The sequence below is a fragment of the Triticum dicoccoides genome, chromosome 1A, assembly GCF_002162155.2.
Source record: "Triticum dicoccoides isolate Atlit2015 ecotype Zavitan chromosome 1A, WEW_v2.0, whole genome shotgun sequence".
In the NCBI taxonomy this organism is placed as follows: Eukaryota; Viridiplantae; Streptophyta; class Magnoliopsida; order Poales; family Poaceae; genus Triticum; species Triticum dicoccoides.
In genome coordinates, this window is record NC_041380.1 from 553,800,146 (window position 1) to 553,812,644 (window position 12,499).

The window sequence follows — 12,499 nt, forward strand, 5'->3', positions numbered from 1 at the left end:
AAGAGCTTGGACAAATGATCATATTGTAAGGGAAACATATACATGTAATAAAGAGGTCTCAGTTTTTGAACGTCTGAGCAAGAGCAACAAGATGGGAGTAGTTTCACGCTCAAGTGTATTGCTACAACTATTGGCTTAAATCTTGTTTTGCATAATTATCGTTTTTTAGCAACAAATCATTCAAGGTGCTGGTTGTAGACTGTATGCACGCTTCTATGGGAGATAGCAGTTTTTTTTTTTGAGGGATGGAAGATAGCAGATGTGATTATGCAAAAATAACACTCCTAGAAAATACTTAATCACCACACTTCATGTTGGCCGGTCCAACCAAAGGTTGATTTTATCATAACACGCCATAATTAACAATCCATATCATGCATATCACGCAGGCACATATATAGTATAGTTTGCAATTGGAGTATATAGTTACTTCGAATTTGCACTAGGGCAGACGAGAATGTTTCACGAAACTAAAGGACAGGCACACTCAACTATCTAACAGATACCGGCACCATCATCCGGAATTAACTAACTCAAAATATCTTGTGCTAAATTAACTACTACTCAAAATATCACGGGCTAAAAATCTCTGCCGCCGGCTTGATTGGATCACTTGGCGACGGCGGGCCTACTGCTGCAAGCCAAGCTTATTTCTCAACGGTGACGGAGACCCTGCCGCCGCCAACGCTGTTCTTTGTGACTTTGACGGTAGGCAGCTCGACATTCTTCCCCTTCTTGGGAGTCGACCTATAGTAGCAGCCGTAGAGGATCAGCTGGGCGAGGCCAAAGACGGCACCGAGTCCATTGGGGATCTGCACGGAATCAAAAGATAGTTAGATCGATGCATGGAGTTCTCGTTTCTCTGGCGTTTCGAAGATGCGATTGTAGTACTGACCGTGATGTAGAGGTCGAACTTGATGAGCGCATAGGCCGTCCAGCAGCAGCCGTTGAGGAAGTTCACCAGGGAGAGGACGAATGGCATGTACTCCACGCTCCTGGTCTTGATCACTTTACCCTGCAAGCAGCACAATATTACGTTCACCAGCAAGTAAAAGCACACGTCTCATTAAATATATACCGTGTAGATTAACGAGGAAACATATTCACTGGATAATTAACAGCAGCCATATATTGTTGAACTCTACACCTGGACCACATGACCCACGGGATGGAGCCAATGTCGGTGGCTGGTACCGTATCCTTTTCCATTAATTAGGATATCACCACCTCAAAGAGTTGGCAAAAGGGAAGGGTCACAAGATGCAAAGATCACAACACTATATGCATGCATCCCTAGGCATCACACATATCTGATGAAGTGCTAGATCGTCACAGGTTTTAGTTAGATCGTGAACCGTTCTTTCCGATCCTTCCCGTCACTCAACAGCCAACACGAGAGTTTGACGAGAGCAACAGAAAGCATGGTTGGCTGGCTACACGGGATGCAAGTACAGATACATAAGTAGACGACACGTACGGGCTGTGTGTTGCCTATTGTGGTGAATAAACTGTATGCGTTTTGACCTAACATATAATTAAGCATGCAAGGCAACATCTTGTCAAAGAACTTGGTGTGTGAAGATCATGACGATTTGGCCAAAAAGGCAGCACGTTTGTTTAGACAGGTTTGATACGATGCTTAAAATAGGAAGGTGTGTGTACATTATCCTTTCCCATCAATTGTATTCCAAAGTAAACAACGCCGCCGTATATAGAAATAGAAACAAACGGATCGAGGATTGAAGAGTGGATCAAGCGATGGATCGAGCACGTACCATGATGGTGAGCGGGGAGGCGTACATGACCGAGCCGAAGATGACGCAGAGGATGCCGACGATCATGGAGCGCTTCTCGTGGGTGTGGGCGCCGAGGAGCACGCCGGCCACCACGGCCACCATGAACAAGGCCTCGACGGTGAGCACGCCGAGCATCTTCAACTGCACGCGCGCATTGGCATGCATGGGTTAGCTAGGGGCAGATCTTGTATACATACAGAAATGAACGCCGAAAAGAGACAATACTACTACGTACCCGTGTGTTCCTGGTGGCGTAGATGAAGAATATGATGAGGTAGGCGCTCTCGATGACGAGCCCGATCCCGTTGATGGTGACGACGAGGATGCTGTTGGGGTGGACGATGGGGAGGCCGTAGAAGACCCAGAGCATGCAGTTGAGCAGCGTCGCCAGGTAGGGGTCCGGCTTGAACTCCTCCACGTCCTTGGCCTTGATGATCCGCCAGAACGTCGGCCTGCACAGACAAGCATCAGATCCATACCCCAGTTGTCACCGGCAACCACCTTCCATGCATAGATTAGATTGGACCAGCGGAGGGCGGAGGGCGGCGGCGGGATGAGAGGAGGAGGGTGGCGGCTTACACAGGGGAGAGGAAGAGCCCGAAGGAGATGACATTGCCGACGATGCCGACGATGTTGCGGGCGGCGTCGGCGGAAACCATCTTGCTATCTTGATCGCCGGGAACACAGCTCGACTGGAGGAAACGACTTGGGGAATGGGGATTTGGGGTGATCGAAGCTGGGAGGCCGGGCAGAGCTTATATAGTCGTGGGTGGCGGGTTCGTCCTCCCCAAGTAAGGAGTTACTATCGGATATGGCTTTCCTGACGTGGAGGTAAACTACGATTTTGTTTGTTTGTTTGACAAATGGAGGTAAGCTCTAATATGGTTAGGAGTTAGATATTCCCTACGGTCCAAGTTCAACTGGAATTGTCGTACCGGAAGAAATCCAAACATATTCTGGAAGGTGGTTAAATCTCTTATACGATATGGTTAAGAGTTAGTTACTCTTCCTCCGTTCAAATTTCGATCGGAGTTGAAGTCCAACGAACCGAGTAACCTGCCATCCTGACTGGACGCCGTGCTCGCGTCACAGTGTATTCAAGCTCCCGGCTTCGCTATGAGATGATAATACTACTTCGAAGCAAGTAGCTTTCTCACAGGACGTCAAGGAATTGCTAAAAATGTATGCACATTTTTTTGACCCAGTAAATCCCAAACTTTCAGACTTTAAGCATGACAGCCTGAACGTTTTCATAACAACTTTAGTTGGCGCGAGGTGGTAAGTTTAGTTGGTAAAACATGGCGATTTTCTAAAGTTGTCATGGAAAATTGTCGGGTTGCCATGCTTAAAATCAAAACGTCTGGGTTGCCATGCTTAAAATCCGAACATATTATCGATTTTTTTATAAAAACATCGACATTCTCTTTTTTATTAATTAAGTAAACAAATTACATAGTCTTTTAGATACACCCCGGAGCAGAAAGAATAACACAAAGACTACTATAAAGCTCAAATAAGATTTAGCTAACAAATAAGCAGGAACATTAATATGCCGACAATTGTGATTCTAGACCACAAGTCGAAGTCGAATGCTACATGCCTAATGTCCACCACCACTGCACCAACAGATGAGCGGTCTTGAGTATGTATGAGGTGTTGCACCAATGAAAGACAATCTGAAGCAATGCTCACCGTGCATAAATTCTTTTCTCGTGCCAAATAGATTTTTTGATAAAGAGCGGATTTTATTGACTCATAATATTGCATTAAAAGAATACAATCACTATAAGCACATGTCCGGCCTCTGCATGGTTCTCGTGCCAAATAGATAGAAGGGCCGGCCAAAGACTTGGTGATCGGATCTCGAGATCCATCATCTAGTCCCGGCTGCGAGTTGGGGAGACATGGTTGCCGGTGAAAATCGAGCCGTTGGCAGGCGATGGTGGCGTTCTACGCCGTTACCTTGATGGAGGCATCGTCGTGTAACTACTGTCGACCCACTCGTGCTGCTCTGGGGGAAACCCTAGGATCTGGTGTTCCAGATCGGACGATGGCGGCACTGCGGTGTCGTTTCTATCTTAGGAGCCGTTTGCGGAGCAGCGCTGGAAGTCAGAGGCAGGAGGTGGAGCGGCTTCGTCTTGCACAGAGCTTCGGTGGAGATGTTAAGTCATGCCTGACCGACAGGTGCTACACTTTATCATGCCTGGTCAGCAGGTGCTACGCATGACAGATCTTCCAAAGACTTCAACCTGTGTTGGCTGGTGATACTTGGCAGCATGGTGCTGAGGTGTATCAGTGGCGACCGCGACGTGCACAGTTGTTTGCGCGCAGGGAGGAGGTGCCGTTGGGCGCCGTGGTGGCGTCGACAATAACTAGACCGAGCAAGGTTGATGCATCAGTACAGTTCTGAAGATGGAGCGATGGCAGTTGGCGGCGGCGGCCTCTGAGAGCACGCCGGACCGGCGAGACCCATGCCCGGCAGGCTTCCTGGATGGATCATCAGGTCTTAGATGTTAGGTTTGGCTGCGATGTATGTTTGGTATTAGGCCCAAGCTATCTGCGCCCGTTCATCAACTCGATAGGTGTAGCGACAGTTTGTTGCTTAGACGGCGGCTTTAGTCTTACTGTGGTATTACTTTGTAAGGTCTTACTCCCTCCTTCCATCTATATAAGGCCTAATGCGTTTTTTGAGGCTAACTTTGACCAAATGTTAGAGCAATAATATATGCTATGCAACTTACACAAAGTATACCGTCAAATTCGTATGTGAAAGGAGCTTTCAATGATATAATTTTTACATTATGCATGTCATGTACTATTAATTTTGTCAGTAGTCAAAGACGGTCTTGAAAAACGCATTAGGCCCTATATAGATAGAAGGAGGGAGTATAAAAATAATTAATAAAGTGACCGTATGCATCGCCCAGATGCAGAGGCTGGGGTCATCCTCCTTTTCTAAAAACAATAGATAAAAGGGCGAAGAGCCATCCCCTCAACTAGTTCAGGATCTAAGGAAGTAGGGATATGTTCAAAACAAGCTACTACGCACAGACCACACCAAACAATAGTGACACCAAATGACGAAAAGACAGCTAAACAGAACCGACTAGAACTACTGCCAACTAGAGATACACTCTTCTATTCTTTCTACTTTTGAAATCAACAATTATATCATTCCAAGGAGTTTTTTTACACAATTTCTCGTTCAATCTGTAGCAACAAACTCCTTGTAAGAAAATCATATTCCATACGATTACATAGTCTGGACTTGATAATCTTCAAGCTCGAGAAAGCACGCTCAACACTTGCAGTGGAAACCGGAGAGTAACAAGTAATCGAAGCAACCTATTGATACGTCTCGAACGTATCTACTTTTTCTCACACTTTTCCTCTTATTTTGGACTCTAATTTCCATGATTTGAATGAAACTAACTCCGGACTGACGTTGTTTTCAGCAGAACTATCATGGTGTTGTTTTTGTGCAGAAATAAAAGTACTCGGAATGAAACGAAACTTTGCGAGGAATTTTTATATAATATATAAGAATTTCTAGAGCCAAGACCTACCAGAGAGGGGCCCCTGGGTGGGCACAACCCACCAGGGCGCGCCCCCTCTCCTGGCGCGCCCAGGTGGGTTGTCCCCACTTGCTGGCCCTGCAGACCCTGAAACCGACACTATAAAATCCTATTTTCAAAGAAAACATCAGGGAGAAGGAATTATCGTGATCCACGGGATGGAGCCGCTGCCAAGCCCTGTTCTTCCTCGGGAGGGCAGATCTGGAGTCCGTTTGGGCTCCAGAGAGAGGGATCTTCGTTCTTCGTCATCACCAACCCTTCTCCATCGCCAATTCCATGATGCTCCCCACCGGGAGTGAGTAATTTCTTCATAGGCTCGCTGGTCGGTGAGGAGTTGGATGAGATTCATCATGTAATCGAGTTAGTTTCGTTAGGGTTTGATCCCTAGTATCCACTATGTTCTTAGATTGATGTTGCTATGACTTTGCCGTGCTTAATGCTTGTCACTTTGGGCCCGAGTGACATGATTTAAGATCTGAACCATTTATGTTACCATCATTATATTCATGTTCTAGATCCGATCTTGCAAGTTATAGTCACCTACTACGTGTTATGATCCGGTAACCCCGGAGTGACAATAACCGGGACTTCTTCCGGTGATTACCGTAGTTTGAGGAGTTCATGTATTGACAATGGGTTAATGCTTTGTTCCGGTTCTCTATTAAAAGGAGGCCTTAATATCCCTTAGTTTTCAATATGGACCCCACTGCTATGGGAAGGTAGGACAAAAGATGTCATGCAAGTTTTTTTAATAAAGCACGTATGACTATTTACGGAATACATACCTACATTATATCGATGAACTGGAGCTAGTGCTGTATCGCCCTTGGTTATAACTGTCACATGATGAATATCATCCAACAAGTCACCAATCCAATGCCTACGAAATTTTCCATATTGTTTTTGCTAAGTACTACTGCTATCATCACTGTTACACTTGCTACAAAATTACTGGTATCACTATTACTATTATTATTGCTGTTGTCACTACTATCAAAACTATCATACTACTTTGCTACTGATCACTTTGTTGTAGATAATTAATCTCTAGGTGTGGTTGAATTGACAACTCAGTTGCTAATACCTTCAAATATTCTTTGGTTCCCATTGTGTCGAATGTATAAATTTGGGTTGAATACTCTATCCTCGAAAACTGTTGTGATCCCCTATACTTGTGGGTTATCAAGACCTTTTTCTGGCGCCGTTGCCGAGGAGTATAGCTATATTTGTTGAGTCACTTGGGATTATTATTATCATATTATCACTATGAAGAATCTGAAGGATCCTCTAAGATATTTCCCTCAAAGACGAGGGGAGGTAAGGAACTGCCATCCAGTTCTGCTTTAGATTCACCTTATGTTATGAGTAAACTTGCTACACCACCACATGCTATCAATTCTGATATGTCGCAAGTTATTGATGATGCTACTTCTACTATGAATGATGCTTATGATGATGCTAGTACCTTGCTTGTTAATGATGATGTGCCACTTGGTGAATTTCTTGATGAACAAATTGCTAGAGTAATACAACATGATGTTGTTGAATCTGATGATGAGCTTGAAACTGAATCTCATGAAACGCCTGCTAGAACTAGCCCTCCTAGATATGAATTGCCTAAGGTACCAGAAGGTTATGTTATGAGTGAAGAAACAACTAGAGATATTCTTGCTTGTAATGATAGAGATGATCTAGAGAAATTACTACACAAGTATAAAGAAAAATCTCTGAATGCTAGAATGAAATGTGATCCTAAGTTTGCTACTTCATCTATCTTTATTGATGATAAGGATTATGAATTCTCTGTCGACCCAGAGTTAATTACTTTGGTTGAATCTGATCCTTTCCATGGTTATGAAACTGAAACTGTTGTGGCACATCTTACTAAGCTGAATGATATAGCCACCTTTTTTACTCACGATGAGAAAGCTTGCTACTACTTTATTCTCAAATTATTTTCTTTCTCATTAAAGGGTGATGCTAAAGCTTGGTACAATACTCTTGCTCCTGGCTGTGTGCGTAGTCCCCAGGATATGATTTATTACTTCTCTGAAAAATATTTCCCTGCTCATAAGAAACAAGTTGCCTTACATGATATATTTAACTTTGTGCAAACTAAAGAAGAGAGTCTCCCACAAGCTTGGGGGAGGCTTTGCCAGTTACTTAATGCTTTGCCTGATCATCCTCTTAAGAAAAATGAAATACTTGATATCTTCTATAATGGACTAACCAATGCTTCTAGGGACTTCCTAGATAGTTGTGCTAGTTGTGTTTTGAGGGGACAAACTATTGGACAAGCTGAGGAATTATTGAATAACATATTGAAAAATTATGAAGATTGGACTATTCCTGAATCACCGCCTAAACCCACTCCGAAGAAGGGGGTATATTATATCTCAGTCCTGAAGATATGCAAGAGGCAAAGAAATCTATGAAGGAAAAATGTATTAAAGCTGAAGATGTTAAAAATTTACCTCCTATTGAAGAAATACATGGGCTTAATACACCACCGCTGCCTAAGGTGGTAGAGGTAAATTCTTTTATGAAGTTCAATTATAATGACAATCCTCACAATATGCATTCTAGCCAATGCCTTTATGAGTTTGAAAACTACATTAGAAAACAAGATCACTTCAATGCAAATGTTATGGAATAATTGAAATATAATTCTGATATGATTGCTCGCTTGAGTGACTTGTTATTTAGAATTTCAAATGATGTTAGAGGTGTTGGAAAACATGCTTCTATGGTTCAAACTCAGTTAGAACAAGTTGCTAAATCTCAAAGAGAGTTGCTTGATGAAATGAATAATAATATGCATGACTTTGTTGTTAGATTTGCAACTAGAGGAGGTAAAATGACTCAGGAACCACTTTATCCCGAGGGGCACCCAAAGAGAATTGAACAAGACTCACAAAGAAATAACACTAGTGCACCTAGTCCTTCTAAAAAGAAAAAGAAAAATGATAGGACTTTGCATGCTCCTAGTGAACCTAAAATAGAGAAACCTCTTGATAATGATAATGAAACTTCTATCTCTGATGCTGAGACTCAGTCTAGTAATGAACACTCACCTAGTGATAATGAAAAAGATAATGCTAATGCTCATGAAGATACCCAACCAAATAATAAAGAACCAGACAATGATGTTGAGATAGAACCACCTGTTGATCTTGATAACCCACAAGCTAAGAGTAAAAGATATGACAAAAGAGACTTTGTTGATAGAAAACACGGTAAAGAAAGAGAACCGTGGGTTCAAAAACCTATGCCTTTTCCACCTAAGTCAACTAAAAAGAATGATGATGAAGAATTTGAACGCTTTGCTGAAATGCTGAGGCCAGTCTTTTTGCGTACTCGCTTGACTGATATCGTGAAAATGCCTCCATATGCAAAGTATATGAAATACATCATCACAAATAAGAGAAAAATACCGGAAGCTAAAATCTCCACTATTGTAGCTAATTACACTTTTAAAGATGGAGTATCTAAAAAACTTGGAGATCTGGGAATACCAACTATACCTTGCTCTATCAAAAAGAATTATGTGAAAATTGCTTTGTGTGATTTAGGAGCTGGTGTTAGTGTTATGCCTTTCTCTTTATATAAAAGACTTGACTTGAATAAACTCACACCTACTGAAATATCTTTGCAAATGGCTGACAAGTCAACTGCCATACCTATCGGTATCTGTGAGGATGTGCCCGTTGTTGTTGCTAATGTTACTATTTTGATTGACTTTGTTATATTTGAGATGCCCGAGGATGACAACATGTCAATTATCCTTGGTAGACCCTTCTTGAATACTGCAGGGGCTGTTATTGGTTGCAATAAAAGCAAGGTCACTTTTCATATCAATGGTAATGAGCATACGGTGCACTTTCCGAAGAAACAATTCCAAGTGAATGGTATTAATGTTATTGAAAAATCTCCGACAATCACTATTAGAAGTTTTCAAATACCTCTACCTACTATCAAAAAGAAATATGAACTGCTTATTGTTGGGGACATGGATATCCCCATTGAGGTAAGTTATTGATTTATCTTCAGTTTCATGCTAATCGAAAGTGGTTGTTAATAAGACCTGATCAACCTTATTAATGGATCATTTTTGAACGGTATGAAGTTGATGAATTTAGTAAGCACTACTTTCTATCCCTACTTTTTATTCTCTGTTTTTATTAGTTAAATAAAATAAAATGCCTTGTTTTGTCTATTTTCTGATTTTCTCGTGTGATAAAAAAATGACCCAAAAATAAAAGTTCTCATAATGCCCTGAAAATTTAATACGATTTTTTTCTGAATATTTAAATTTTTTTTGGTGCAATAAACATCAGAGGGAGGTGCACCAGGTGGGCACAACCCACCTATGCGCGCCCTGGTGGGTTGTGGTCCCCACGTGGGCCCTCTCACTTATCTCTTTACACCACATCATCACTTACCTCCAGAAAAAATCTCCATTGCTCTCTCTCTCCCGTGTTCTTGACCTCAAACCCGCGGATTTCGATCTCTTTGCTCGAAGTTCCGTTTCCGAATCTGTTTCGGGGGATTGTTGCTTGGTATGTGACTCCACCGTTTGTCCAATTAGTTTTTGTTTTTGTGGTTTATATTTTGAATAATTAGCTACTCTTGGTGCTGGTGTAGATGTGCTTGCATGTTAAATTCTTAGTGTTCTAAGTAGTTTGAATGCTTGATATGGCCTCTATGTATCCCTATGAGTAGTTGGTATCATTTTTGTGAAGTTTTGTTGAGAAAATTTTGTGGGCTAATAAATTTCAGAATTTTTTTCATAGGAAAACCATGAATATCTTTAGGAAGTTTGGCTCCAAGAAGAACTTCAAAGGTGTTGTTGGGGAGTCATCTGATAGTGATCTCCATCCTCAGAGGTTGACGGAGGTACGGCCGTGCGAATGGCCACACACCCCGTTCCTGGAAGAGGCTGGAATCCATCAGGAGTTCATGCAATATGTTGTGAATGCCGGCCTCACCGACTTCATTGCAGATGAGTGTGAACAACACCAAATCCTCACAAACATTTTTGTTCAGAGCTTTACTTTCCTGCCTAGGAATAATCCTCGTGAAGTTGTCTTTGATTTATATGCTGAAAACCATCAGATACCACTTACTGAGTTTTTTGAAATATGCATGATCCCCTCTGATGGGAGCTTGGCCGAACCTAGGCCGGCTGGGTTTGAGGCATTTTATCATACTTTGACCATGGGAGATGAGAGAGGGGTGTCAGCTACCACTACTGCTGGCTTGCATTTTCCTGTTGTTCATTACTTTGCACTTTTCATTGCAAAATGCTTGCTTGCTAGGGAGAAGGTGGGTGCGCTCAGCTCACCATACATTGCTGTTTTACGTCGTGCACTGGAGGGCGACAACACTTATAGCTTGGGAGCTATTGTGGCTCGTCGCCTCCATCTTAATAACTCTCAGGGTAAAATCCATTGTGGGATTTAGGCTACTCGCTTGGCGGCCCACTTTAATGTTGGGATACGCCCTCATGATTACCCTCTGACCAAGGTTTACCTAGACCGAGCAGCCATGGAGCATCATCATTTTCTTGCACAGGATTATCCTAACATTCCTATTCCTTATAACTTGGTCTTTAGTGTTGAAACTTGTGATATTATTCCGTTGCCTGCTCCTGCTTTGTTTGATCATGTTGCCAGGGGCGCATATAAGATCATGCCGGCAGACATCATCGCCTATCAGAACGCTCGGGCTGCTGAGGAGGCAGCACAGGAGGAGCCTCCACAGTGGGATCAGTGGATGCCCGCTCCTCAGTACCCCAACTACCATCCAGATTACTGATCGATTACCAATTTAGGCCAAAATCCTAAGCTTGGGGGAGTATGTGTTTCTCACTGACATTACATTCATGTCCACTTATTCATCTTGTCGGTGTTCACACCTTTTCATTGTATCATCCATGCTTAGATTTACTTTTCTTGCTTTCTTCTTGTGTGTTTGAAAAGCTTTAGAAAAACCAAAAAAAATTAGTTGTAGCTAGTTTACTTTCCATGCATGCTTAGCTGTAATGTTAAAAAGAAAACCTAAAAAGATTTCTTTGTTCTTATTTTTCTTGTTGGGAGCTTTCCCGTGTAAATGGTTTTTCTTGTTTTTATTTTTCCTCTTATTTGCTTGCCCAAGAAAACCAAAAACTCCAAAAATATTTCAGTGTGTTCCTCTGAATTTATTTTATTTTATTTGAGTTCTAGCAAGGAGAATACCACGATGAAAATGTTGAGTGGCTCTCATATGAATAACTGTTGAACTAATAAAAAGCCCATTTTACCTTGTCTTCTCCTGTTGAATAAAATGCTTTGCAGATTACAGCTTAGTCCATGGCACTCTTGCACTATTATTATTTTCACATTGTTCGGTCGTGCAAGTGAAAGCCAATAATGACGATATTTGACAACCCATAAGTATAGGGGGTCAATTGTAGCCTCTTTCGATAAGTAAGAGTGTCGAACCCAACGATGAGCTAAAGGTAGAACAAATATTCCCTCAAGTTCTATCGACCACCGATACAATTCTACGCACGCTTAACATTCGCTTTACCTAGAAAAAGTATAAAACTAGAAGTACTTTGTAGGTGTTGTTGGATAGGTTTGAAAGATAATAAAGAGCGCGTAAATAAAAAGTAGGGGCTGTTTAGGTAAAGAATCAATAAAGTTAGTATAGCGAGTGTGGAAAAGTGGTGGTAGGAGTTGCGAAATTGTCCCTAAGCAATTGACTACTTTACTAGACCGATAGCAAGTTTTATGTGGGAGAGGCCACTGCTAGCATGTCATCCCTGACTTGGAATTCTGCGCACTTATGATTGGAACTATTAGCAAGCATCTGTAACTACTAACATTCATTAAGGTAAAACCCAACCATAGCATTAAGATATATTGGTCCCCCTTCAATCCCGTATGCATCAATTTCTATGCTATGTTGAAGCTTCTGTCACTCTTGCCCTCCAATACATAGTCATATCAACATACAACTAACCCTATGGTGTGATCCACACGCGTGATCATATGATGGGAACCAAAGCACATCAACATAACCACAAGCAAATTAAACCAATCATAGCAATTCACCAATTACCGATAGGACAACGAAAATCTACTC

General features: G+C 42.0%; 1 protein-coding gene across 1 annotated transcript; it reads right to left on the reverse strand.

Annotated features, from left to right (window-relative positions):
* Positions 1–356: 356 nt before the first annotated feature.
* LOC119327629 (bidirectional sugar transporter SWEET6a-like) lies at positions 357–2,520 on the reverse strand. Its single transcript, XM_037600760.1, has 5 exons — positions 2,376–2,520; positions 2,032–2,248; positions 1,776–1,937; positions 896–1,015; positions 357–812 (listed from the first exon to the last, which is right to left on the reverse strand). Exons 1-5 carry the CDS (start codon positions 2,453–2,455, stop codon positions 648–650), a joined length of 744 nt encoding a protein of 247 aa, XP_037456657.1. The 5' UTR covers positions 2,456–2,520; the 3' UTR covers positions 357–647.
* Positions 2,521–12,499: the final 9,979 nt, after the last annotated feature.